Source organism: Trachemys scripta, chromosome 8, assembly GCF_013100865.1.
Source record: "Trachemys scripta elegans isolate TJP31775 chromosome 8, CAS_Tse_1.0, whole genome shotgun sequence".
NCBI lineage: Eukaryota > Metazoa > Chordata > Testudines > Emydidae > Trachemys > Trachemys scripta.
In genome coordinates, this window is record NC_048305.1 from 76,477,967 (window position 1) to 76,503,820 (window position 25,854).

The 25,854-nt window shown below is 39.8% G+C and overlaps 1 protein-coding gene across 1 annotated transcript in view; it reads left to right on the forward strand.

The window, feature by feature from the left end:
* The window catches only part of LOC117882070 (probable ATP-dependent DNA helicase HFM1), a 78,516-nt gene that overhangs the window by 35,536 nt on the left and 17,126 nt on the right, over nucleotides 1-25,854 (forward strand). The window contains exons 13-27 of the mRNA XM_034780040.1: nucleotides 2,003-2,083; nucleotides 2,594-2,685; nucleotides 3,055-3,161; nucleotides 3,253-3,300; nucleotides 3,515-3,612; nucleotides 3,692-3,823; nucleotides 12,514-12,599; nucleotides 17,196-17,279; nucleotides 20,811-20,968; nucleotides 21,857-21,960; nucleotides 22,864-23,016; nucleotides 23,617-23,712; nucleotides 24,143-24,261; nucleotides 25,125-25,210; nucleotides 25,362-25,471. Coding sequence (XP_034635931.1) covers nucleotides 2,003-2,083; nucleotides 2,594-2,685; nucleotides 3,055-3,161; nucleotides 3,253-3,300; nucleotides 3,515-3,612; nucleotides 3,692-3,823; nucleotides 12,514-12,599; nucleotides 17,196-17,279; nucleotides 20,811-20,968; nucleotides 21,857-21,960; nucleotides 22,864-23,016; nucleotides 23,617-23,712; nucleotides 24,143-24,261; nucleotides 25,125-25,210; nucleotides 25,362-25,471 — 1,554 coding nt within the window. The remainder of the gene's footprint in view (nucleotides 1-2,002; nucleotides 2,084-2,593; nucleotides 2,686-3,054; nucleotides 3,162-3,252; nucleotides 3,301-3,514; nucleotides 3,613-3,691; nucleotides 3,824-12,513; nucleotides 12,600-17,195; nucleotides 17,280-20,810; nucleotides 20,969-21,856; nucleotides 21,961-22,863; nucleotides 23,017-23,616; nucleotides 23,713-24,142; nucleotides 24,262-25,124; nucleotides 25,211-25,361; nucleotides 25,472-25,854) is intronic.

Genomic DNA, 25,854 nt, shown 5'->3' on the forward strand with positions numbered 1-25,854 from the left:
AAGGTGGGAGGAGAATTTTGTACAGGTCAAGGGCATGGTATTTTAGGCCAGTGGGAGTGTATCCAGTGAGCTATAGGAGAGCCTTATATGCTATTCTTTCATGTTACCTATATTGATGGCTGTGATCAGGGGCAGCTCTATGTTTTTTTGCCACCCCAAGCACGGCAGTCAGGCGGCCTTTGGCGGTGTTTCTGCGGATGATCTGCCGGTCCTGCGCCTTCGCCGTACCCGCCGCCAAATTGCCACCAAAACTGTGGGACCAGCGGACCTCCCGCAGGCATGCCGCCAAAGGCTGCCTGACTACCGCCCTCATGGCGACCAGCACGCCGCCCCCCGCGGCTTGCCGCCCCAGGCATGCGCTTGCTGCGCTGGTGCCTGGAGCCGCCCCTGGTTGTGATTTGGCTATGTATACAGTCTGGCTGGTTTAGACTGAGGATTCCATTCCCCAGGACCATGAGATTTTTGACATGGAGCAAAGCCCTTCAATGCATATTCTGCTCTATTGCTAAAGATTTAGCATTTATTGCTTGATTTATTCATTCTGTTTATGTATGCCAGGAGAAATCTTACACATCTTGCAAGATTTGTATGCATAAAGTGTTCCATAACTTATTTAGTCATACCTCAAATCTATTTGATTTATTAGGTCTTCTAAGAATTATTTTGCTATGCTAAAGTTGTTCTAAGCTTGGTTATACATTTATTCATATAGCAAATAGATAAACCAATCCCAGGAAGTAAGATAAGATAATTCAATCAAGCAATTAAGGGACCCCTTGTATGCTGTATTGTTAAAACGGACATGTAGCATCTGACTTTGCAAATACAAAAAGATCAATTATATTCTTCAGTTCTCAGGTTTTTATAGAATAGTCTTTAACTATTACTTAAAGAATTTTTAAGAAGACGATTTTGTTATGGCTTGAACATAAAATAATTATTTACTTTAAGGCTCTTTAAATATTAAAATTACTTCTCAATTTATGACAATACTATCAAATTTCCCAGATGAAACTCAACAGTTTAGGGGTCAGCCCCTCCCGTCTTTAAATGATAAAAACAAATATGCTATGCTTTCTTTCATACTGTCTCCAATATAAGAATTATATGAAATGCAAAATAGGTATGGTAATAGAACATTACTTGCCAAGATTTTAACCGCACAAATCTGGAAATTCAACTTTATTATTCTAACAGATATTGTAACTCAGCCCTCTTGCACATATGCAGTATTTTGTAGTAATGTATATTCTGTTAATTATAATTATCTTTATATATATGTGTATGAATATGTATATATAGTGTATATACAATGTGGATGATTTGTGGTTGCTATGGGAACTACAACGTTGAGTTTCTTGACATATTTGCATTGAAAAATCTCAACATTGTATTAATGTCATTTTTGCACTTAATTTTCTTGGTTTCGAAAGAGATAAGAACAAAGGAAACACTTTGATCATCATCATCATCATTCAAATATCCACTGCTAGTGACTACGTAGGTTTATTTGAATTTGTAACCATTGAAATAAATGCAGGCACAGTTACTATAATGTACATATACCATTAAAAACTCAATCACACGTGCATTTGAATAGCCATGCCTTGCTATGTCGTTAAAAATTAGTGAAAATATTGTATTGTGTTGGATGATTACTAGTGGACTCTCAACCTTTTCAGAGCTTAAGTTGACATTTTAAACTTCTCAGATCTAGTTTCTTTTACACTTTCTACCATTTTAAAGTGAGGTTGGTTGGTTGGTTTTTGTTGAATGTATAGTTGAGCTTGAGCCTGCCCCAGTGAATTTAGTAAGAATTTTTGCCACTGACTTCAATGGGAAAAGGATCGTGTGCTTAGGCCTTCTGTTGAGTTAAGTGGAGTTACTCTGGCTTTACACTGTTGTAACTTAGACCATAATCTTTTCTTTAGTATATACAAAAATATTGTATCTTTTTCCTGCATGTTCGAAAAATTAATTTCTCTTTTCAAACTCTGGACAGAATTGTGTTTGAAGAATTTGAACGATTTGTCATCTCTTGATTTGATCAAGATGGATGAAGAATTTAATTTCAAACCTACAGGTAACATTTACTTCATAATATAATTTAGACTATAGTATTGAAAACGTATTTTTAAAATATTTTTATAAGTTTTAAACATTATTCTTGATATGCATTTATCATAAGACATACTAAGGGGCACAGAGATTGTGCAGTGAACAGAAAACCATTCAGGAGAAAGGTTGTCCTCAGGTACATCTGTGTACCTCCAGTGGAGTTCTACAGGTGTAGCTGAGGGCAGAATTTGGCCCATAATGAACATATTCCGTATTTTATTATCTGAGCTGAATTTAATTTAGCAAATGATAGAAGTTGTATTCTTAGGACCATATACTGATCTGGATCCCTGTGCAAATCCTCCTATTAAATCACTGGAAATTCTGCTGCAGATCAAAAGATGGCCTGGTGACAGTGATCTATGTATAATAGTATAAGGAAAATAAAAATGCAGTTCTGTTGCTTAGAAGAAGCAAGTACCCTACACCTCTCTCTTTAAAAAATGCACTAAATATTTTTAATCTTCATCTACAGAGACTGGGAAACTAATGGCTTGGTACTATATTGCATTTGATACAGTGAAACAGTTTTCCACAATTAATGGAACAGAAACTTTATCTGAACTGGTAATATAATTTTCCTAAGAATATATATCTATATCTATATGTACATCTGTAAGTTTAAAACAGAATTGAAGCCAGTTTATATTGTTTTTCCTTACACCAAAAAATTATGAAGTTCAAGATGTATAAGATGTATGCAGTATGATTTTTTTCAAGGGTTTTAGTCTCTGAGATCTTCCAATTGTCCCATCTTTTACTCTTCTCAGTTACGTAGCACTGAGTCATCTTACCCTTCTGAATGAAGGAATTCTGAAGCAATTCTGATTATATATAACATACTATATTGTCTTGTGCTGTTACTTCCATTATATCTTACTAGTAACAACAATTGCATGAAAACAGGATCTGTTAAACAATGTTAAATTGTTACAGATCACAATGATATCCGGCTGCATTGAATTTTCAGATGTCAAGTTAAGAATAAATGAGAAGAAAATATTGAACACTTTGAATAAAGACAAGAACAGGATAACTATCAGGTACAAAAAAATCAATGAATTAATGTTCAGAAAGAAAGTATAATTTTTAGTTAAAGTGAATAGCAAAAAATCAGTATGTTTTATTATACAGATTTCCAATGGAAGGGAAGATAAAAACAAGAGAAATGAAAATAAACTGGTAAATATTTTATCTTATCTCATTGGCTTGAAAATTAAAAACCCTGATCCAAACTCTTATTGACTTCATTGTGTGCAGGCTCATGCCTTTAGATGCCAAACAATGTTGCTTTTATCTTGAACTTGCCTTTGTTTTTCAATGGAGTCTTTGACTCTTGTTTTATTCTATTTTGTTTACTAATATTTTTATATACTAAGAAATATTTCTTTTTCAGTCTTATTCAGGCTCAATTAGGATGCATTCCTATTCAAGACTTCACTTTGACACAAGATATAGGCAAAATTTTCAGGCATGGCGTAAGAGTTACTAAATGTATGTTAAAATTTAATGCATTTTGATATATTTAATAATAAACTGTATTATATTATTAAATATATTTTTTCTTTTGTAGGGTTATCTGACTTTCTGGCATCACGTAAAAACAATTTCCCTGCATTATTAAACTCTTTGATTTTAGCTAAGTGTTTCAGGTGCAAACTGTGGGAAAACTCTCTGCATGTATCCAAACAGCTAGAAAAAATTGGTAGGTACCAGAAAGAAGTAGTAATTATAATAGTGTGTCAAAGTTCATCATTAACTTCACTGTAAACTTTTAGAAGATCTGTTTTCTGGACTAAATAAGTCTTCCAACTTTTCATTTGCCAGAATCATGGTAGAAAAGACTGTTGCAAAGATGATTAGTTGACAGACCAGTACAAATTCTTTCAGAATCAGTAAATTATTAACTGGATTAGTAACTAGAATGAAAACGTTGATCTAGGAATAACAACAAAAATACACTAGAGAAAACATTTAAGGAACTTTTTCCAGAGATTTAACAGTATCAGATTCATGTTTATAAAGAAAATTGAACTATCCGTTGGCAGAAACAACTGATATTTGAACTTTTAATTAATCTTTTTGTAATTTGTGATGTACCCTGCAAAATATTGAATTTCTGCTGCTTTGCTGATAATGTACACAATCCTGTCCTATTACATTACTGTTTTGCTCAATGGTAGACAGTCTTTTAATTGAAAATTCACACACAGGGCACTTTCAAGGATGACATAATTGTGACGAATGTAGTATGTTAATGATGTCTGAGACAGGCTTTAAAATAACTTATTTATTTACCTAACAACAGGAGATTACATACAAAATAAATACAGGACTGATGCTGCTGTAATATAATCTTGCCGCCTGAGTCTGTGCAGCTGCTTCTTGGTGCTGTGTGGGAGACAGGAATAGTGGTACTGCATAGAGTCCTACAGAATGTGTAGCGACTTCCTGCTACAGTTTTAGCTCTTTAGGACACCTTCTCTTTTTAAAAAAAATCACCATATTCTCTAACTGAACAAATTCTAACAGTGATTTAACTTAACATTTTTAATGTTGTTTTTACAATATCAGCCAATCTAATTAATCTTCAGCACTTTTCTGTATCTGCAGTATTGGGGGTTTTAGGCATGTCTATGTCTTAAACAGTCAGTTCACTCTCTTTGAAATAGTCTGAAACACAGTCGATCCATTACACTTTTTTGTGCTTCTCGTGATTTTTCACATTGCAACTGTGTTGCTCTATAATTGAGTAGTGCTTAATAAATTGCCTTTTTCCCTTCACTCTACAGAGTCCACATTCTTCAAATCTGTTTTCTTGTGGGTATCAAGAACTAGATCAGGGGTCGGCAACCTTTGGCACGCGGCTCGCCAGGGTAAGCACCCTGGCGGGCCGGGCCAGTTTATTTACCTGCTGACGCGGCAGGTTCGGCCGATCGCGGCCCCCACTCGCCGCGGTTTGCCGTCCCGGGCCAATGGGGGTGGCGGGAAGCTGCAGCCAGCACATCGCTCGCCCGTGCCGCTTCCCACCGCCCCCATTGGCCCGGGACGGCGAACCGCGACGAGGGGGCCGCGATCGGCCGAACCTGCCGCGTCAGCAGGTAAATAAACTGGCCTGGCCCGCCAGGGTGCTTACCCTGGCAAGCCGCGTGCCAAACATTGCCGACCCCTGAACTAGATGATGTACTGAATTTCATAAGTTTTAGCCAGATCTATTAATTCTTGTATTCTTGAATTGTGGTCCATTGCAGTTCTTGAAATTCCATAACATGCAAATACAGACTTAGTGATCACAGTTGAAGCTGTGGTATCTTGAAGTATCAATCTAGAAAGTGGTTAAAATAGTCCATTATGATCAGGTGATCATGTCTGGTGGGCAAACAAATCCATTCCGACTTTGCCTTCGAGTATTGTAGGTTGTTCATGTGGTGTCATGTTTCTTTCCCATTGTGTATCTCTGTATTTCAGGCAGGTTCCACACTTGCTTATTATTTCATCCATATCACTGTTTATATGTAGCCAGAATATTACTTCTGCTCTTTTTTTTTTTTAATTAATCATTCCAAGGAGGTTTTGGTGTGGGACTTAATTCTCATGTACAATAAGGTCCCTTTACAACGCACTGGGAGTGGGAGTAAATGTACTTTTTAAAGGGGCCCTCATATAAATGAGAATCAGGTCCATATTCTTTCCAGTATTTTTCTTCTTATGACTATGGAAATTATTGTTTTTGTACATTTCATGAATACTCCCAAAATCAATGAGAGGTTCATTTTTATATGGTGAATATGCATGTGGGGAAATGTTGACTCCATCCAGTACTTAGAGCATGTATTACTGCTTGTATTGTTTCATCCTTAGCTGTTTCTCTTTCCTGCTAATCTTTTATTTGTGGCAAAAGGGCGCGTGGTGCTTTTCTCGGGTTCACATGAACTGGTAACTGCTTATTCTAGATCAACTATTTGGAAGGTAGCAAAGAGAACATATGCTTTTGATGGCATCTATTTGGAAGGTGGCAAAGAGAACATATGCTCTTGACAGTCTGCAATTACTAGATGATGTCCTGTCCAGAACTATAGGATTAAACTATACTTTTGTACTTTCATGGTCTGTCTACACTGCAATAAAACACCCGCAGCTGGCCCGTGTCAACTGACTCAGGTTCGGGCTGCAGGGCTAAAAATTGCAGTGTAGATGTTGGGGCTCGGACTGGAGCAGGTCACAGATGCTGGGCTCCAGCCCGAGTACCAACATCTACACTGCAATTTTACAGTCCTGCAGCCTGAGCCTTATGAGCCCAAGTCAGCTGCCATGGGCCAGCTGCGGGTGTTTTATTCCAGTGTAGACATATACACAGAAGTAACTTCTGTATTCTTCTCAAAGTCCTTTCTTGTGTGTTGTATTCAGTGGGTTAAGGTCAATTTCAGCTTTTCAGCTACAGTTGTACAGAAAATTGTGAACTTTGTACAGCTATATAAAAAGCCCACATCTTTCTCTCTTTTGGTTTCCTCTTGTATGTTTTTCTGCTGCTGTCATAGCTCTTGCAGCATATTTTATTGACAGCCATTCATTTTCATGCCTCTGTAGTAGTGATAGGGTGACCAGATGTCCCGATTTTATAGGGCCAGTCCCGATTTTTGGGTCTTTTTCTTATATATTACCTCCAACCCCCCGTCCTGATTTTTCACATTTGCTGTCTGGTCATCCTAAGTAATAGAGCTCCCAGGTTCCTTTTGAAGGTACTCTTTCGGTGGGTCAAACAATTGCTGAATTAGAGTTGATATCAATACTTTCTTCAAATTCTTGAATTCTTTCATGCTCTGGCAGCTAACTCAATCTTTTATCTTTGTGAAGTGAGGTGAGTTATTCTAACTACATAGTTGGGTGTGAATTTACTGACATAGTTCAACATGCATTGTGGTCTTGGATTTATTTATTTTTATTAAATTTTTGGGTCTCTGTATGTCAGTGTTGCATAAATCTTAGAAACTTCAAGCTTTGTGGTCAATTTATCTCCTAAATGTGTGATTTTTTTTTTAATTGACACGTGGCCTTGTTCAATTTAGGACTGTTCTAAATACTTCTTGCATTTTCTAGTACCCTCCACATTTCTCCCTGATGTTCAGCAGAAATGCTGCTCCAGGCTATTATATCAAATGCCAAGTTTCTCCTCACTTCTTCTGGCAGGCAGGATTATGACCGATCACCATCCAGGGTTTTTTCACCTCTTCTGTTTCTTCAGTTTTTTAGCTGCTTCACCCAGAGTATTATGCAAAAAGGCAACTTCTATATCTGCATCTTGTTCTATTTGTCTCCCAACCAGAGAATGAAAAAGAAAAAGGGGGAAAAAACCATATCCTTATAGTAACGTTTTTTCCTTCCTTTTTTGACAGAATCTCCGACTACTTCAGCTAGGCAGTGGCTAAAGCAAGTTCAGGAGCTGTGACAAACAAAATTAGTCAGCTAGTCAGCTTCCTTAAAGGGGGATGAAGGCTCACCTAAGAGGGTAGAGACATTTGCTGAAGTAACAGCAAACTAATAAAGTGATTGATGCAGACTCTGGGGCTGGAAAAGACAGCCTGCACAAAGTTATCACAAAGCGGGAGAAGAAGAGGTCTGTTAGGAAGAGAGGCTCTCCCTAAGTCAGACCTGGAAGAGGTGCTTCAATACTTCATTGAGGGAAGTGATCTCAACAGGCCCCTTCCTTTTCTCTTACCTAGTCCTCCTTGGCTGCTAAATCTTACCAGGAGACTAACCTTTCCTCCCAGAAGTTATCTAAAAAGGCTTGAAGGCTTCTAAGTTGCTGAAGGCTTCTAAGTTGCTTATTCTTAGCCTTCTTTCACTGTTCCTAGAAAATTATTTATGATGAATGCCGATACTTTTTGTTCTAGTGCTGGTCCCTATGTGAATTCCACACGTGGGTATGCATGCGTACCATGCACCCAAGTCCAGAGATTTTAACGAGCTGTGTCTGTTGCCTTGCACATGTGCAGTAGGTCTCCTTGTGCTCCCAAGTGAGGGTATAAGAAGTGTGTGGGTCAATGCCCCCCAGTTCCTTGTTACCACTGCATGGCTTGATGCAGAATCCGTAGTCCTCGCTTCAGTTTTTCAAAGAACCTGTAAATAAAATTGTAAATAGTTATTCTTCCTGGATTTAATAAAGTTATAGTTTTAGTGTAGCTTCCTTCCCAGACTGGGGATTCCCTCCCCACAATCTGGGACTATGCCCAGAGTCCTGGGCTTCAAAAACAGCGTCTTCTGCCCTAGATCCTTCTCTGTTACCAATAAACAGCAACACTGTCTCTACTGTCTGAGTGAGACACATATTTCTGCAAAGTGCAGTACTTGTCACTTGTTTCCACCAATGGCTTGTAGAGCCTGTGAGCTTCACTTTAGGAAACACTTGATGGAGAAGGCCATGAGGCCCCTTTCCAGTCTGGGCCAGGGAGACATGAGTAGGAGCGGAGCTTTTGGTTTCTAAGCCCAAAGACCCTTCGGGTCTTCCCATGAGAGTAAGGGACACTGTTATGGGCACAAGGGCAGATCCCCATTGAGGTCTATCCATAAGAGACATGGTCCTTTCCTGAGCCCATCAAAGTCAGGTGCCTTCACACGCAGACCCCAAGAAACTGGCTCTGCTAAAACCTCCTAGATTGCAGGGTAAAGTGTGTAGGAAGGATCTGACATTTCCGTCAGTGATTCTGTCACCAAAGCATAAGGACTGTTATCTGCCTGTTCCATCTACAGGTGCAGGTCTGGACTTCTTGGTTCCGACTCGTCCACCCAAAGAATATACCTTACCCAGGGACACACTGTTATTGTTGGTGCCGACCACTGGGACCCATTGCAAACCAGGACACACATAGACCTACATGGCACCGGCGGATATCTTTCTTTTCTACTTGCAGTCCCCCCGTCTTCTCTGGCCCAGCCTTCCTAAGTGTCCTCCAGAACAAAAATGCAGTGCTCTACACAGGATAGGATCACCTACATCGATGGGCGCATATACATTCCACCGAGGTGCCCCTGGCTAGAAGGGCTCCATCTTTGCCATGACCCTCCATTGACAGGCCACTTTGGCCACCTTAAGACTTCCACACGCCTTCCCATTTCTTCTGGTGGCCCCGTAGGCAAACTGAAGTCCAGGACCATGTTGACTCTTGTGGCCTGTTTGCTCACACCAGGATGCCCCAGTACTCCAGAGACCCCGGGCCTCAATCACCCTGGATTCCATAGTGCAATTCCCTTCCTTTGGCCACAAGTTGCCTTAACTGTTGTAGACCAATTGATCAAAATGGCGCATTTCATCCACTGTATCGGCCTAACCTCTGCTGAAACAATGGCTTGACTCCTAGCAGTTCATGTGATCCATCTTCATGGGCTTTCAGACTGTAGCACTTTGGACCAAGGCTCTCAGTTGGTCTTACGCATTTGGCATAAAGCCCTCTGGCTAATGGATGTTCACACTTTTACTTCCTCCATGTACCACTACCAGACAGATAGGCAGAGAGAGAGGGTGAACTAAGTATTAGAGCAATACCTATGGTGCTTGGTCAACTACCATCAAGATAACTAGTTGTCCCTCCTTTTTTATGCCAAGTTCTCATACAACAACGCTGATTGTGCCTTCTTTGCAAATTATGGGTTCCAACCTCGCTTTCACCTGGCCTTATCAGCAGCCTCCATGAACCCAGCAGCCGGTGACTGAAACCAACAAATTCACCATATCCAGGAGAAACTTAAGGACCACCTTGAAGATGTGAAAAGGAACTACAAGCAGTATGCGGCTGTTGACCCCAGGAAGGCCCAGCTCTCATGGTGGGTCAAAAGGTCTGGCTTGCAGCAAAACACCTCTGTATGAACAGGCCATCCTTCAAGCTAGACCACCAGTTCCTCAGACCCTTCCAGGTTTGTAAGCAAATCAACCCTGTTACAGTCAAATGGCAGCTTCCTCAATCTCTTGAAAGTTATCCAGTTTTCCATGTATCCCTCCTGAAGCATTACACAGAGGGACCCCTTTCTTGATTGATCCCAACAGCTGCCCCCACCAGTCCAGGTCCAAGGGCATTTAATCCATGCTATCCTGACTCTAAGCTGAAGAGGGAGAGACTGTACTACCTAATCAATTGGGAAGGCTAGGGTCCTGAAGAAAACTCCTGGGAACCTGCTACCCATGTCCATATCCATGTCCCTGACCTGCTAAAAAGTTTTCATCAAGACCCCTCAGATAAACCAGGCTCAGTGCCCATCTCAAGGAAGGATGCCTCTGAAGAAGGTGATGATGTACAGATACAGGGACTAGAACCCAGGTCTTCAGAATGTAAGACAGCTGACATTCTCACAGTGCCATCAGGAGGCCCTGCAGAGCCATAGTCAGGAAGCACTATGGAGACCCTGAGTGGCAGTAGCCTGCGGCCCTCTGATTGGTCAGCCACCTTATTTAACCCTGGTGATTGCCCCAGGAAATTGTCTGGGAAGCCACACAGACTTTGGGCCGGCTGCAATTCCAGACCTCACCTTGTCTCCTGATTTCTGGTCTCGAATCCCAGCCTGACCCTTGCTCTTGCCTCCTGACTCTAGCCTGGTAGTACCTCTGATATCCAGGATCTGACTCCAGCCTTACTCTGACCCTGATTCCTGCCTCTCAATTCCAGCCTTGTACTACCTATGGTCTCCAATCCCAGTCTGACTTTGATCCTGACTCTTCGTATTGAACCTAGCTCCAGCGATTTCCTCCGACCCCTGTTCACTGATTACCCACCCTGATGTGTGGACCCCAGCCCAGCTGTGACCTCTAGACCAGACCACCTATGCCCTGGTCCCTTACAACACATTTGCTAGACATGCACTAATCCAGGCCTCTGCTGCGGATTCAGCAATGGGATCTGCAGTACTGCAGGCATCTTTGCTGCCTGCTTCCTCACATCCACCTCCAGTCTGATCACAGCTTGCCCATCATCTACATGTGGAATACACATAGGGACCAGGACTTGAGGAAGAAATGGAAGTTATGTACTGTAACTGGAAATTCTTTGACATGTATGTTCACTATCTATAGTTCACTACCCGTCCTCCATCCCCTCTGCTTCGGATCTGATTAGATTTGCAGTAAGAAGAGGAACTGACGGGGCAACGACCTGCACTGCCTTGCTTGGGAGAATGAGGAGACCTACTGCACACAGGGCCGGCTCTAGGCACCAGCGTTCCAAGCATGTGCTTGGGGCGTCAGTTTTCAAGGGGCAGCATCCAGCTCTTTGGGGCAGCACTTTTCAAGGGGCGGCACTCCAGCCTTTTTGTTGTTGTTGGTTCTGCTTCGGCAGCGGCATTCCGGCTTTTTTTTTTTTTTTTTTTTTGCTTGGGGTGGCAAAAAACCTGGAGCCGGCCCTGACTGCACATGTGTGGGCCAACAGACACTGCTTGTTAAAATCTCGCACTTGGGCATATAGTGTGCAGCTTGTGTAACCATGTGTTGAATAGAGATAGGACCACACATCTCAAAGAACTTCCAATTACAGTAAGTAACCTCCATTTCTTCCAAGTAGACTTTTCTGTCTAAGTTATTTGTATTCATGCCAGTGAGTCATAGTTCCAAGAAGGAATTTCCTGATTTGGAATCTAAGTGCTGACTCCCATACCCCACAAGGGGAGACTGAGGAATTGGGAATACTTGTAGAGGCATGTTTTTTTGTTTTGTTTTGTTTTTTGCAGAAGTCCCTGCTAGCTTATCCTTTAGTCCAATAGATCACAGAGACTGCCTGTTCTTTTCCTGATTCTAATCAGGTGTTTTGCTAAATCTGTTCAGGGACTGTGTATTCTCCCAGAAGATTTTGGAGGCAAGTGGCTCTCCCTAGAGTGGATTTTAGTTACATCTTGCTCAAAAAAAGGTAGACTTCACAGGGATTTCTAGCATATGCTTAAAGGATCCCTTGGGTAATCAACAGGAGTCTCTTGCATGAAAACTTATTTTATTTCAGTGCCATGCTGTTTATTCATTTGTGTGTCCACATTAGTTATTTGCTGACTGTTGGAGTTTTTCCTGTGTAAAGCCTGCAGGAATTGGCCCTTGATCTGCCTTTCTTTGATTCTATAACTTAGTAAAAGACATTGTCATTTTCAAATGTTTTATACTTCATTTTATTGCTTTTATGTTTTGTTTATACTGTTGTATAAATTGAACTAAACTGTATTAATTTTTCTGGCCACTTGAAGAGAAATAAAATTGACTATTGTTGAAAAGAAAACATTGACCACCTCTTGAAAAAATGCTAGATAAAAGACCTCTTGTTAAAATTAGTTATGCTTTATATTTATTTGCCATAATGCAGTTGTTGAAAGTAATAATTTGGAATTAGGAATTCCATATAAAAATATTACAACATTTTTCATTTTTTACAGGTGTAACACTATCAAATGCAATGGTAAATGCAGGTCTGACATCATTTAAAAAAATTGAAGATGCAAATGCAAGGGAGCTTGAATTGGTATTTAAAATTTTATATGCCTATTTATATAAGGAAATGCTAATGTTTAATACTTAATAAGTTATAGACTCCAATGTTTTAAGTGGTTTATTCTTGTACAGTATCACACTAGATTAAAGAAATATGCAATTATCTGACAGAGGTAGTTGATTCTTTTCCTGAAGTTGGTTAAGTTGATGTTTTGCTTCAATTATAAGTCACATCTTAATTTTACTGACATTTTTGTATTACCATATGGGGGAAGAGAGATTCACCCTAGAACTTTCCGCTAACTAAAAGAATAATAGCTCAAATTCAGGAATTTCATCATTATCCTTTTAGTAGTGGAAAGTCGTAGAATGAAATCCTGACCCCACTGAAGTCAACATGGGTGAGGCCAGGATCTCACTGCTGGTGCGGAAAGATGTGGGATTAAATTTTGCTGGGCTCTGATGCACAATTTCTTTGGCATTTCTGGTTTTTAAGTGTGATAGCATCCTCCCCCCCCCAGTGTGTAAGGTGCTCTTTCAGATCTCCAAATGTTGTGGGCTTCATTAATACTCTTGTTTTGCATTTGGGAATTTGTTAGATCTTAATTTGCCTTCTCTGCCTGTTTCTCCCCCGACCCCCCAGTTTCTTGTGTTTCATCATTTAATACATTAAAGTTTAGGACAACATAGTATAGATTCCTAATGTAGGCACTAGAAGCAGCTTTTTGAGGTCTGGCTCTACTCTGGAGAGAAGCAACAGTTTGAAGCATTTCTGGCTTTTTGGTTAGGTTGCTATTCAGCAACCATTGGAGGTAGGGAGATAGGAATCTTATATTTGGTTTGTTTCTTTTAATGACTCAGATGGCCTTACTTGGTTCCTTGTCCTTGGTTTTAAATTTCTCTCATATGTAGTTTTTATATTATGATAAAATAATAGTAAAGTTGGAATGTCAAGTACTCCAAAGTTAGAAAATGCCAGTATTAAGATTTCCTGTGCAACCTTAATTTGGCTCCCTTTTGTTTATGCTTTATGATACAATATTTAATTATATGATCACATATTACTTTCTCCGCAGAATCCCTGCCACATTCAGTGCGGTGCTGCCTGGCTAAGGCAGGTTAGTCCCTATCTTTTCTGACAGCAGTCTGCGCCCCGGAAGCGGCCAACAGCAGGTCCGGCTCCTAGGCAGGGGGACCACAGGGCTCTGCGTGCGGCCCTGGCCCCAAGCACCGGCTCTGCACTCCCATTGGCTGGTTCCCAGTCAATGGGAACTGGGGGAACGGTGCCTGTGGGCAAGAGCCGTGTGGAGCCGCTTGCACTCGTCCACCTAGGAGCCGGACCTGCTGGTGGCCGCTTCCGGAGTGCAGCGCAGTCTGTGGTGCCAGAACAGGCAGGAAGCCTGCCTTAGCACCACCGCTGACCGGGAGCCGCCCGAGGTAACCCCGTGCCCCAATCTCCTACCCCAGCTCTGAGCCCCCCCCAAACCTGGAGCCCCTTCCTGCACCCCAAACCCCTCATCCCCGGCCCCAGGCCAGAGCCTGAACCCCCAGCCCAGAGCCCTGACCCCCTGCCTCACCCCAATCCCCTGCCCCAGCCCAGAGCCCCCTCCCACACCCCAAACCCCTCATCCCCAGCTCCGTTGGGTCACGGGCATCAACAGTTTTCTTAAACTGGGTTACCAGAAAAAAAATTTAAAACCACTGTTCTAGACCATACCCTCCACTACACAGCCCTGATTCAGTCCAGAGGAAGTCCCTCCTGTGCACTGAATGAGGCAGGAGCCTCAAGGAAAAGATATGTGGTCATGTAATCCGAGACCATATCGTGAACCATATGCACAAGAGTGCCAAATTAAGATGGCAAAAGCTAACTCTTTGTGTGCTTGACTTTGCAATCTTTTTGTTCTTTTAACATAGTTTTTGTGTGTAATTTCTTAGATTTTTTAAAAAAGCAAATTGAAAGAACAAATACCATCACGTGTCTTCATATTGACATCCAAATGGTTCATCAGCAAGGTTAGAACCTCTAGATCCCCAGCATGACCTCTGCCACTGAAGCCAACACAGTAAATGATAGCAAGAGTAGGTTATCATCTGCTATGTGGACCAACCCTAGAGAGGGATAAGACACATTTTACCAGTATTTCATAGATATTTGCTCTCTTCAATTCTCCTTGCCTATTCAGTCCCAGTCTCCACACCTCAGGCTTCTTGTCCCAATCTCCTTGCTCAGCCAGTCTCTGCCTTCCCTTCCTCCAGCTCTTAGTCCCAGGCTCCAATTAGTCCAATGCTTCCCCCAGATCCCAGTGTCAACCACAACATCCGGTCACTGTTTCTCTCTCCCCTTCCCCCACTTGCAGTTTCAGTGTCACCAAGCTCCTTGTCACAATCTACTCCTTTCCTTCCCCCTGGTCTGGCTCTTGTTCTTTCCACATTCAAGTCAGGCAGCTTCCTCTCCCATGCTGCCTGGGCTTAGCACAGGGTCCTTGAGTGCCCATGGGAGGCAAGCTCTATGCTTTCAGTTTTGGTGCCTGACCCCCTCACCTCCCCCCCCGGCCCTGGCCCATAGCAGACAGGAGCAGCAATTACAGAAAAAGCCTTATTTCACTCCTGTATTCCTGTGTTTAGGCATACTCTGTTGCTTTTTGGGCATGGTGCATGCCTAGTTTGGACAGCACTGGGAGCTGTGAGGGGATGGAGGCTGCATGCTCATTGAGGATGGACTATTCAGAGATTTTAGCTACTAAACTTTAAGAAGTCTCTACTGAGCATGTGAGAACTGAGATTTTTCAAAGGTTTATAATTTGGCCAAATACGGATGGGTTTTCACATGAACAGCAAAATGCACATTCCTAATACAAAGGCCACTCTTGCCAAATGTCAGTTCCCTACTCCAAAGTCTGGGGGTGATAGAGCTTCTCAAAGAAAAAGTCACCAGAATTCTTTTGACATTGCAAAACAATGCTTTTTTTCCCTAACCTCATTCTTGGAAGAAGCTGAACAGTTTTAGCTGAGACATTCACTGTCCTGCCCAAAAAGATCAGCTTGTGACACTGAAAAATGGAAAATTTCAGCCTGTTGGTTAAAGTTTGACAGAGTTTTAAGTGACTGAAAATAGCGTCTTATAATTGGAAATGTCAGGAAACTTTAATAGGTAGTGCTACCAGCCTATAACATTAGGATAATATACATTTCCTTAGGGCAGAGGTTCTCAAACTATGGTCCGTGGACCCCATGCGGGTGGTCCGCAGATAGTTCCCTCTAAGGTGCGTGCCTGGGTGGCCGCACACAAAACAATGAAGGGCCACCCACCTAATTAGTAGAGCTGCGCAGGCATGGCTCCACAAATTAGGTGCCTGTACCCTGGAGAAGACGCACATGTAAGGTGAGGTGGTGGCCTTGGAGGGAATCGGGGGTAGGTGGTACGGGGCACTGGGGTGAGAAGAGGGGGTGGGGGAAATTTGGGATGTGCAGGGCTGTAGCTGCCAGGGAGAGATGGCCCTCCTTCCCAGCTCAGGGGCTGCCACACGGGGGAGAAAGGGCACATCCATCGCATTAGAAAGGTAAGACTACTGATATTAAAATATGAGTTGGGTGCTTTTATTTGTAGAACAAAAAAACGTTTATAATTAAGGGTTTTTTTATATGGTGCTTTTATCCAAATCGCTTTACAATAGTTAGCTAATGGTACAAACAACATTTGGAAAGATCATTAAGTGGTCCACTGAGACCCTCAGCAATTTTCAAGTGGTCCATGAAAAAAAAAGTTTGAGAACCACTGCCTTGGGGAACCCCTGTGGATGCTGGGTCATCTAGTAACTTCCTTTTATTATGGTATTGCCAATACTGCATCTAAAACACCTCCTTTCTCCTACTCCACTGTAATGTTGAGGAACTATGGTCCTTCCAAAATGACAATAGAAGCTCTCTATGGTCCCAAAACACTAATTTGTATGACTGAAGTTATGCTTGGACTTCCATATATGTGCTATCACAGTTTTCTCTCAAGAATAGCCCTTACCCAGGATTAGGGTTTTTCCCCTCTTACACTTAATAGTATAATTTATCAGATAAAGTTGTTCATATTCATTCTAGCGTGATCTGATCCATTTTACTGGGGGCAGTCTTCTATAGCATTTCTTTTTTTGTGGGTGGAGGAGGGCCGGGACAAAGGAGTTCAGTAGGTTCCAAGTTCCGTGCCTGTTGAGGATTATGAGTGAGATGAGAGTCAATCTCTGAGAGACTATTCTGCTTGTGGCTGAACAGTTATTGTACATCAAAGCAACAGATACTTTTTCTTGTCAATTCTTTCCTGGTTGGTGAAGTATTAACTGCTTCCAGTTAAGACATTTCTTCATCAGGATGAGGAAAGAAGAAATTATACCATCCCTGGAAAATAATTATCCCTCTTTAATAATAAGTACAGTATTTGCAAATTATGGGCCAAATCTTGAAACGATATGGAAACCTCCAACTTCTTTGATATTAAGGGTAGTTGTAGGTGAATAAGAACTGTCCATAGTTGATCCTGTGCATTCTCTTATTAAACTTCTTTATTTGAAAGTTATTTTTATTACTGGTAATACATGACTTGTAATATATCAGAAATAAAACTAAATATTTGCAGATTTTAAACAGACATCCTCCTTTTGGAAACCAAATAAAAGAATCTGTGCTACACCTGCCAAAATATAAACTTGACATTGAACAGGTAACTTCTTCCATTTGCTTTAGTTGGATAATGCTTTTATGATTGTTTTGCTTTAGAATTCTGCTAACATAGTAAAAATAAAATATTTCAATAAAATATTATAATATTAAATGTGTACATCCCCCATCAGGAAAACGAAACCAGTCATGCCCCCCCTTCAACCTTGCCATTTGTTGTTAAAGGCCTGCCCATTTAATTTATACATATTCTGTGTTCCTAAGAGTGTTCTTTGTGACCTCTGTATGGGCACACTCCACATTTTAGGAAATATTGTCATAAGAAATGTTCCTGAAACATAAGTTCATTCAAAGACTTCTTAAGTCAGTTGTCTACATTCTACACAAAATATCTGATCTCTTTCTTTTCTTGTTTCTTCTGTTTGTCAGCAATCTTTTTATGTTAAAAGATGTGAAAGGAGACAGTTCACCTATTGATCTAGCTCTTTTGAATATGTAAATCTGACAGCTCTCTTCCATCTTAAATATCAAACATGAGGCAAAAAGAGGTCAATAAGAATTTTTTTCTGTTTTTAGATGTCAGATTCAGGAACATACAGAAACAATAGCTGATTAGAATCAAATAATTGATACCATGCATATCAAAGGAGGCATGAGCTAATGCTTTGGTTGGGAGACAGGAAATCCTGAGTTCTGATACTTACTCCCTCTCTGACATTGGGCAAGTCACTTAACCAGTCTGCCTCATCGTTCTTATCTGCAAAATGTGGATGATAACACTTAATTGCCTCATAGCGTTGTTAAGACAATTAGTTACAGTTTGTACTTCGAAGATAAAAAACTTGATATAAGTTTAAAGTGTTATGACTATTACTATAATAATGATCAATTCAGTTTTAGTCTGTCATTTTGTAGATTAGCAGAAGTGCTTGAATAATGTATTGGTAATTCTAAAATCCTTTTCAGAAGGAAAAGTTAACAATGATAAATGCTTCATCCCCAGACATATTTACATATGAATTAATAAGAGAAAAGGAGGATTTTCCTTGTTTTATTCTGTATTCTTTCCTGTGAAGCTAGTTCATGTTTATTTTGATACATATATTTGGGTCTGATACATTTTTGTTGATGCCAACAATGGAGGATCAGAATTTAATGTATTAACCTCTTTCAGCCAAGATTTATTGTGATTCTATTTTAATTTATGTAATCCAAATTGGACCCATAATAGCTGATATCATTAACTGAAAAAAACACCAAGACCATCTCAAATCAGCATTTGAAATAGCATTATATTGTTTATGAAAAATATACATACATGTAAAATACACTTCATTTTTACCATAAGTTTCTCCAAAGCAATTATTTCCTATATCTTCCATAAGAATTCTTCAAAATTATGGGCACAGTTCATTTCTCTAGAATTTGGCGATCACGTTTCTGGCTTCCGTTAACCACTGATTAATCATTTAAATGGTATAATTAGTATCCAGCAATTAAACTTAATAAAGGGATACGGAAGCTCTGATTGTTAGATTACCAACCTGAGCCAGACTGAACTATGCAGTGTTGTAGCTGTCAGTCCCAGGATATTAGAGAAACAAGATGGGTGAGGCAATATCTTTTACTGGACCAACTTCTGTTGGTGAGAGTGACAAACTTTCAAGCTGCTTCTTCTACCAGACCTGAAGAAGAACTCTATGTAAGCTTGAAAGCCTGTCTCACTTACCAACAGAAGTAGGTCCAATAAAAAATATTACCTCATGCCCCTTGTCTCCCACATAGAACTGGCAGTTGTGTCTGTAAGTCATTATAATAGGAAGGTTCTTTAGGGGTTTGTGAGAAAGAAGTTGATGGTCTCAGTCTAGTTTGTAGTGAAAAAAGTCCACTCTCAAAATTGCCATGATTAGCACTCATCATTGCAGTCTTAACATTAGAAAAAGAATGGAGACCGAACTATCTTCACTCACCTAAAGTAGTCTCCTGCTAGATCAGACAAATAGACATTGGAATGGGGGAACAGGGCAGTGTTGCGAAAGCTTGCCTCGCTGCTGTCTGTAATGAACTTGTTATGTGGGTGAATAGAATAATAGTTGATTAACTTGCATCACCAGTCTGACATATTTTGAAAACATTAGGATTACAGTAACTCCTCACTTAAAGTCATCCCGGTTAACGTTTTTATGTTGCTGATCAATTAGAGAACATGCTCATTTAAAGTTGCGCAATGCTCCCTTATAATGTCGTTTGGCAGCCGCCTGCTTTGTCCACTGCTCGCAGGAAGAGCAGCCCATTTCAGCTAGCTGGTGGGGGCTTTGAACCAGGGTGTACCGGCAGCCCCACTATCAGCTCCCCATTGCCCTAAGTTCCCTGTGCGGCAGCCACCCAGCAGGCTATCAATTGCCAGTAGTTCAGCTGTCCCTCCCCCGACTGCCATGTGCTGCTCCTGCCCTCTGCCTTGGAACTGCTTCCCGGAGCCTCCTGCTTGCTCTGTTTGTGCACGGTTGGGGGGGGAGGCGGGGGGCTAATGTCAGGGTGTCCCCCTCCCCCTGCTCCTGCACCCCGCTTACCCCTTCTCTATAGTGCAGGGGGGAGGGGACACGACAGGGCTCAGGACGGAGGGAGCTTGCTCGCAGCACGGGCTGTCTCAACTTGCTGATCTACTTAAAATGGCAGTGTACTTACAGTGGGGTCAGCGTACTTAAAGGGGCAATGCACATCTCTCTCTCTCTCACACACGGTGTGTGTCTCTGTCTGCCATGCTGCACCACCTCAACCAAGCTTCACAATCATCATCGCTGTGTACCAGTATAAAAATTGTTTGTTTAAAACTTATACTCTGTGTGTGTGTGTGTGTGTGTGTGTGTATGTATGTGTGTATATATATATATATATATATAATTTTGTCTGGTGAAAATTTTTTTCCTGGAACCTAACCCCCCTAGTTACATTCATTCTTATGGGGAAATTGGATTCACTTAACATCATTTCGCTTAAAGTTGCATGTTTCAGGAACATAACTATAACGTTAAGCGAGGAGTTACTATACTTAATAAAGTTCTAGTCAAATAGGTATTTTACAAATAACACATTTCTAGAAAGCACCTGGTTTAAAGACTAAAACACATCTTGAAATGCTAGTATAAACAGGGCATGAATCATTATTTCTGGTGTTTGAACTCCAGCAATGGATACATGATGAGCATTCATATCTTTCTTTGGATTTACTAGTAAACAGACTGTTCCACTGGAAGTCACTGATGTGCATCCCTCATAGAATCAGGTTTCTATTTTCCTTGGCAGTGAACAGAAGGGGTTTTTCTATGCTGTGACATTCATCTTAGAAGTGCAGAGTATCTTTGAACAGTCATTCAAACTTAGAATCTCAGCAATGAACTCATGATGATAGCCCTTTCTGGTGTATGAACAAAACAAATGTGTGTTCTGTTGAAATTGCACCTGTCCAAATTGAGCCTTTGTTTGTGCGTGGTGTACAAATTCATGAAAAGGCGTGTGGCTTACTCTGAAGTGTTTTTACTGGTTATATCATTTTATGTATGATTTATTTTCCTAGCTTACAAAATACAGTGATACAGTGGCTGAAATCTTAGTGACCATCATATTAACAAACTTTGAACAGCTTCAGATTAAGAGAACTGCACCAGACTTTCACTATGTAACCTTGATCATAGGAGATGCTGATAATCAAGTGGTTTTTAAACAGAAAATTATGTAAGTGTGATCAGTCATGTTATTTACATCTTTAGGAATGCCATTTTGTATTATTTCCATGAAGAGTCAAATAATATGTAGCTGGTGTAACATTTTTTATATTAATGAGACTAACCAAATCTCTATTATTTTAGTGGAAGTCCTGCTGCAAATGGATTTCCTAGGCCTGATCCTCTGTTGCTTTGTGCACTGTGTAAAATGGGCATAAAGTGCTTACTGATTTCGTAGCATTTTACAGTTGCTTTGCACTGGTGTAAATGGCTAAACAAGGCGCAGTGCAGTAGTCATGCCATTCTAAATATCCGTGTAATTATGTTATCAATTTTATTGATTATATTGAAGCCAAAAGCATCCAGTTTTAATATAAATATACAAAATTTACATTACTTAATGCTAATAGAAAGGAAGCTTTTGAATTGTTACTCATGAAAATTAGGTACTGAATTATTTACATAGGCAGCACTTGCCTACCTTCCCTACACTGTTTTTTTTCACCTGGCGGAGGAATTAGACACTCTCTCTCAGTTGGATGAGCTGTACTTGAAGGGAATGGGAAACAAAGAGTAAAATAAATCTTCTCCAACTAGATGACCTGCACCTGGGTCCTGATCAAGTCCTCACAAAGAGGAAGGCTTGCTCTTTGCACCTTGCATCTTCAGGACCCTGGCTATCTTAGGGCTGCAGGCTGTGTGGGCACATTCTATTGAGAATGTTTTTAAGAGACCCTTCATCAGTTAGAGCCCCTGAATCAAAACTGCTCTATGGTCTTTTACTAGATTTCCATACTGCTAGCATCACAAATAACGTGACTTCTTTTAATAAAATGTTTACCACTATCTTACTGTCCATTGTGTATACTTAATATCATTATATTATTATATGTTGCAGGGATTCTGTCTTGCTGAAAAATGGAAATTGGACCAAAAAAATTGAAGTGAAAAGAGCTCTTAAATCTGACGAACTTAGCATAAATTTAATTAGCTCTGAATATGGTAGGTTTATTGATATGAATATACTTTTAAAGATGTTGAATAAATAGGGAAACCAGTTTCCTTTATACCAAGTCAAAAATTTAATAAAAATGAATTAATTTTAAAATAATATTCTATTCATTGTTTTATTGTATGGCATACTACACTAAAAGCATTAATAATGAGATTTTTCTAATGTAACTGTTTCATCTAAATGTCATATACATTACCAGTCATCTCTCCTTGCTCCCTAGGATTTAACCTGAGCCCTTCTTCCCAAAACTCTTTAGAAGATGACTCCAAAACACTTCACCCCATCCATCCCCAAAGTTTTCCAATCTCCTCCCCATCAGTTCTGAGCCACTTACCAATTCATCATATCAGATTTGCCTGATTTAACATTGATTCTCTTAATGGCAAATCCCTCCTAGTCTTTTAACCTTGTGTAGATTGTTCTGTTGTCCAAAGCTGTAAATATTAATAGCATTTAACATCAAAAGTACTATCAGCACTTAGTTGTACTTCTTGTGTAGCTGCAAATAGTGCTACTAATGTTCCCTAACAGCAGCTTGCAATGCAATGCTAAGGAAGTGAAAATTGTTCAAAATTGGATCAGAAATGCCCAAGACACAGTTCCACTTCCTAAAACAAATACATATACACATGTTAAAGTGAACAGTGTATACTGTACAGATTAGCTAAATGATTCTTGTAGGAACCATAACTTTAAATTTCCAGATTTTTTTTTTGTTTGTTTAAATCTCAATCACAACATTAAATGCAAAATACTATATTACTATAATGGTAAATTATGAAAACATACTGTATAACACTGTTCATTATAAAATTGGAAGTACAGTAAATGGTAATTGAAAAATATTTTTTTATATTTACATAAACATTTTTGTGGATCATTTCTAAAAGTTGGGGTGGATATTCAGCAAAACTATTCAGCCTTTTACTTAGGACCAAAAAGGTTTGGAAATGAAGTGGTTTTACAAAGAAAATTAGAAGCTGAGTCTTCACCTATGTATCATGCCTCTTCAATAAGATCAGCAGCAGCGAGAAAGGATACAGGTAATTAATAATACTCTAAAGAATAGAGTCCCACATCCTGCACCTCTTGAGGTCAATGGAAGTTTGGTCAGTTACTTCAATATGAGTAGGACTGGGCCCCGTATTTGGTCATCTTTCCTCACTTTTGAGTAAAATGTTGTATGAAAACACACTAGAATATATTAAGGAATTTAGTGTACAATGGCTTTGAATCTGGTATAGACAATTAGGACTATTTCCATCGAGTCCCAACAAGGGCATAGAGTGTTGCTCCATTGGCTCAACAAGTAGTGCATTACGTTTCCATAGGGAACTGAATTTGGGAGAGAAGTTGGACATCTAGTACCTCATGCTTTCAGAGTTTTAGAGTGGTGTTGAGGTGATGCTTACAGCTTTTAGTGGGGACAATTATTGCTTTGCTATGAAAACAGTCTTAGCAACCCAAAGGGGAAGTCTCTCTGGCAAACATGTAGCAGTTGACTTTTTTGACCCAAAAGTTATTTGGAGGTGAACAAAAATCTAGTGCCATGGATTACTTTGTTCCTTTTTCTCCCTGAGAAACCCTCAACAAAATCAGTGAAATAGAAAAAGTCAGCATTTCTTCTTCTTATATTACCTCAGGAGGTGCCTGTAACCGTGAGATCACCTACATGAAACTTGGGAACAGAGAATGCAGCCATCACTGTAAAAATAAAGATGGATGTGGACATGACTGCTGTGAGTTTCATGAAAACTCATTATTTCTAACATCTAAATTCAAAGGATCTAATTCCCTCATTTACACAAGTGTAAATTAGGATTTTGTTGATATCTATGGTGACATTGGTGTAAAAAGAGTACAAAGCAAGAGAATCATGCTTTAAAATGTCAATATAATGCAATCTAAAAAAGTAAAAATTATTTATAAATAACTGCAGTAGAATTATTCTGTAGTGAATACAATGAAGAGTAATATTTTACAGAATTCGAGAGCAATGTCAAGCTTCTCATATTTTTGTATGAAAACAAATGCATCAAAATTTGTCTTTTATAGAACATCAAAGATGAAATCTTAGCCCTGTTGAAGTCAAAATTCCCATTGACTCAAATGGGGCCTGTATTTTACCCCTAAAATTTAATCTGAAGAATCTTCAATTCCTTTTCTTAGGTAAAGTTGGAGTTTCACAGAAATCTGAGTTAAAGAGAGATTCAAAGTTTTCTTCATACCTAGCTGATTTAAGGAACAGAAACTCAATTTCATCAGTTCCCCCAGTAAAACAATTAAAGGTTCGTTTTAACATACACACTCCTGAAAAAAATTATTTAATCATGTTTATTGAATATATAAGTATTGGTAGATTGAAGGTATTTTATTAAACACATATAGACACAAAGGATCAAATGTATCCCATTGCTGTGAAATATGGAAATAGCGAAGGAGCACAAAAAGGATGGGAAAGGCCCAGTAATCTTGGAAAGGTATAGCTGCTAAGTGGTATGCTTCCCATGAGCCTGTGGAAGCCTTTCTCTGCAAACACTGCCTGATTTGTACTCTGCAGGTTTAGGAAAGTATAGTGGACTGAGTAGCAGGCATAGCTGGAAGCCACCACTCTATGTGACGACCTAGGGAAATACTACCTGAAATTATAAGTAAAAATTAATACTGGTGTCCTGAGAGAATTACGCTGCCAGAGGAGGTTTTAAGAGTAACATTCTTTTTAGATTCTTAGACTCCACAGAGTTTCAAGGCTAAGCACTTTGCCCCCTGCAAACCCCTCTTCCATATGGGGAGAATGTGGCATCTGAGTTTTTGCAATGCTTATTTCCCCCTCCTTGCAGGTTTTTCTGCAGTGGAGGATGATTTGACCCAGAGATAACAGAGAAAGAAATGTGGTTAACAGTCTGGGCTTGCTGAGATACTTGCATTACTCCAAGATCTCACTGGCTAAATCGAATAATGTGCGTAATAAAACTTTTAAAAAAAATCTATTCCATCAAATAGCTGTACATTTCGTGCATTAATTCTATAAAATATGAATAATAACTTTCTTCCTATAATGGCTTCCCTATTCTTTGGAAAGTGCAAGTGGTGTGATCCAGACTATTAAAATACAATAATACACTAATCATCTGTAATGATCTTTTTTTAGATGCAGATACAGTTAAATAAATCTCAAAATGTGGATCTGAAACAATTTGTTTTTACACCGAAATCTTTGTTGCCAGCATTGCCAAGGTACTATATTATTGCTATAAATATAATAGAATTTAAAACCTGCTCAGTTAAAATTCTCTCATTGGCATAAGCAGTGAAGACGTGTTTTCTGAAGCAAATTATTTTTAAAATGCAACTTTCTTGTGACTCTGTTTTACTGATTTGTATGAAGGTCTGACTATGTACAGTCTTCTGCCTCAGCTTCACGAGAACACTGGAATAATGTTAATATCCTTGGTAGACCTCAGAACCAACTGCAATCAGAGAGTTATGAAAAGAGTAGTAAGTTATTACTAATGTATGAGATTTTCTATGATTTTTTCATTGTTTTGAATTAAATGTTTCTTGCAGAATTAAACCTGTTGAAATCACTACAGCAACCACCATAGTGCTGCAGGGAACTGCATATTTAGGGCAATACAATACGCTCTGTCAAGGCAAGGAACTTGCTTTGACATTGGCTTTTCTTCTAAAATCAATTAAAGTTGCAAGCAGAGCTCTCAGCCAATAAATGTCCCTTAAAGGAAAACTGTAGTGGTTAGTTCTAATACTTTAGGGCCTAATTCTGTAAATACTTATTACTGAGTTTGATGCTTATGACTGTGCTTATTCCCATTGATGCCAATTGTAATGCATCAGATAGTTTATCTCTATCTCCTTCTGCT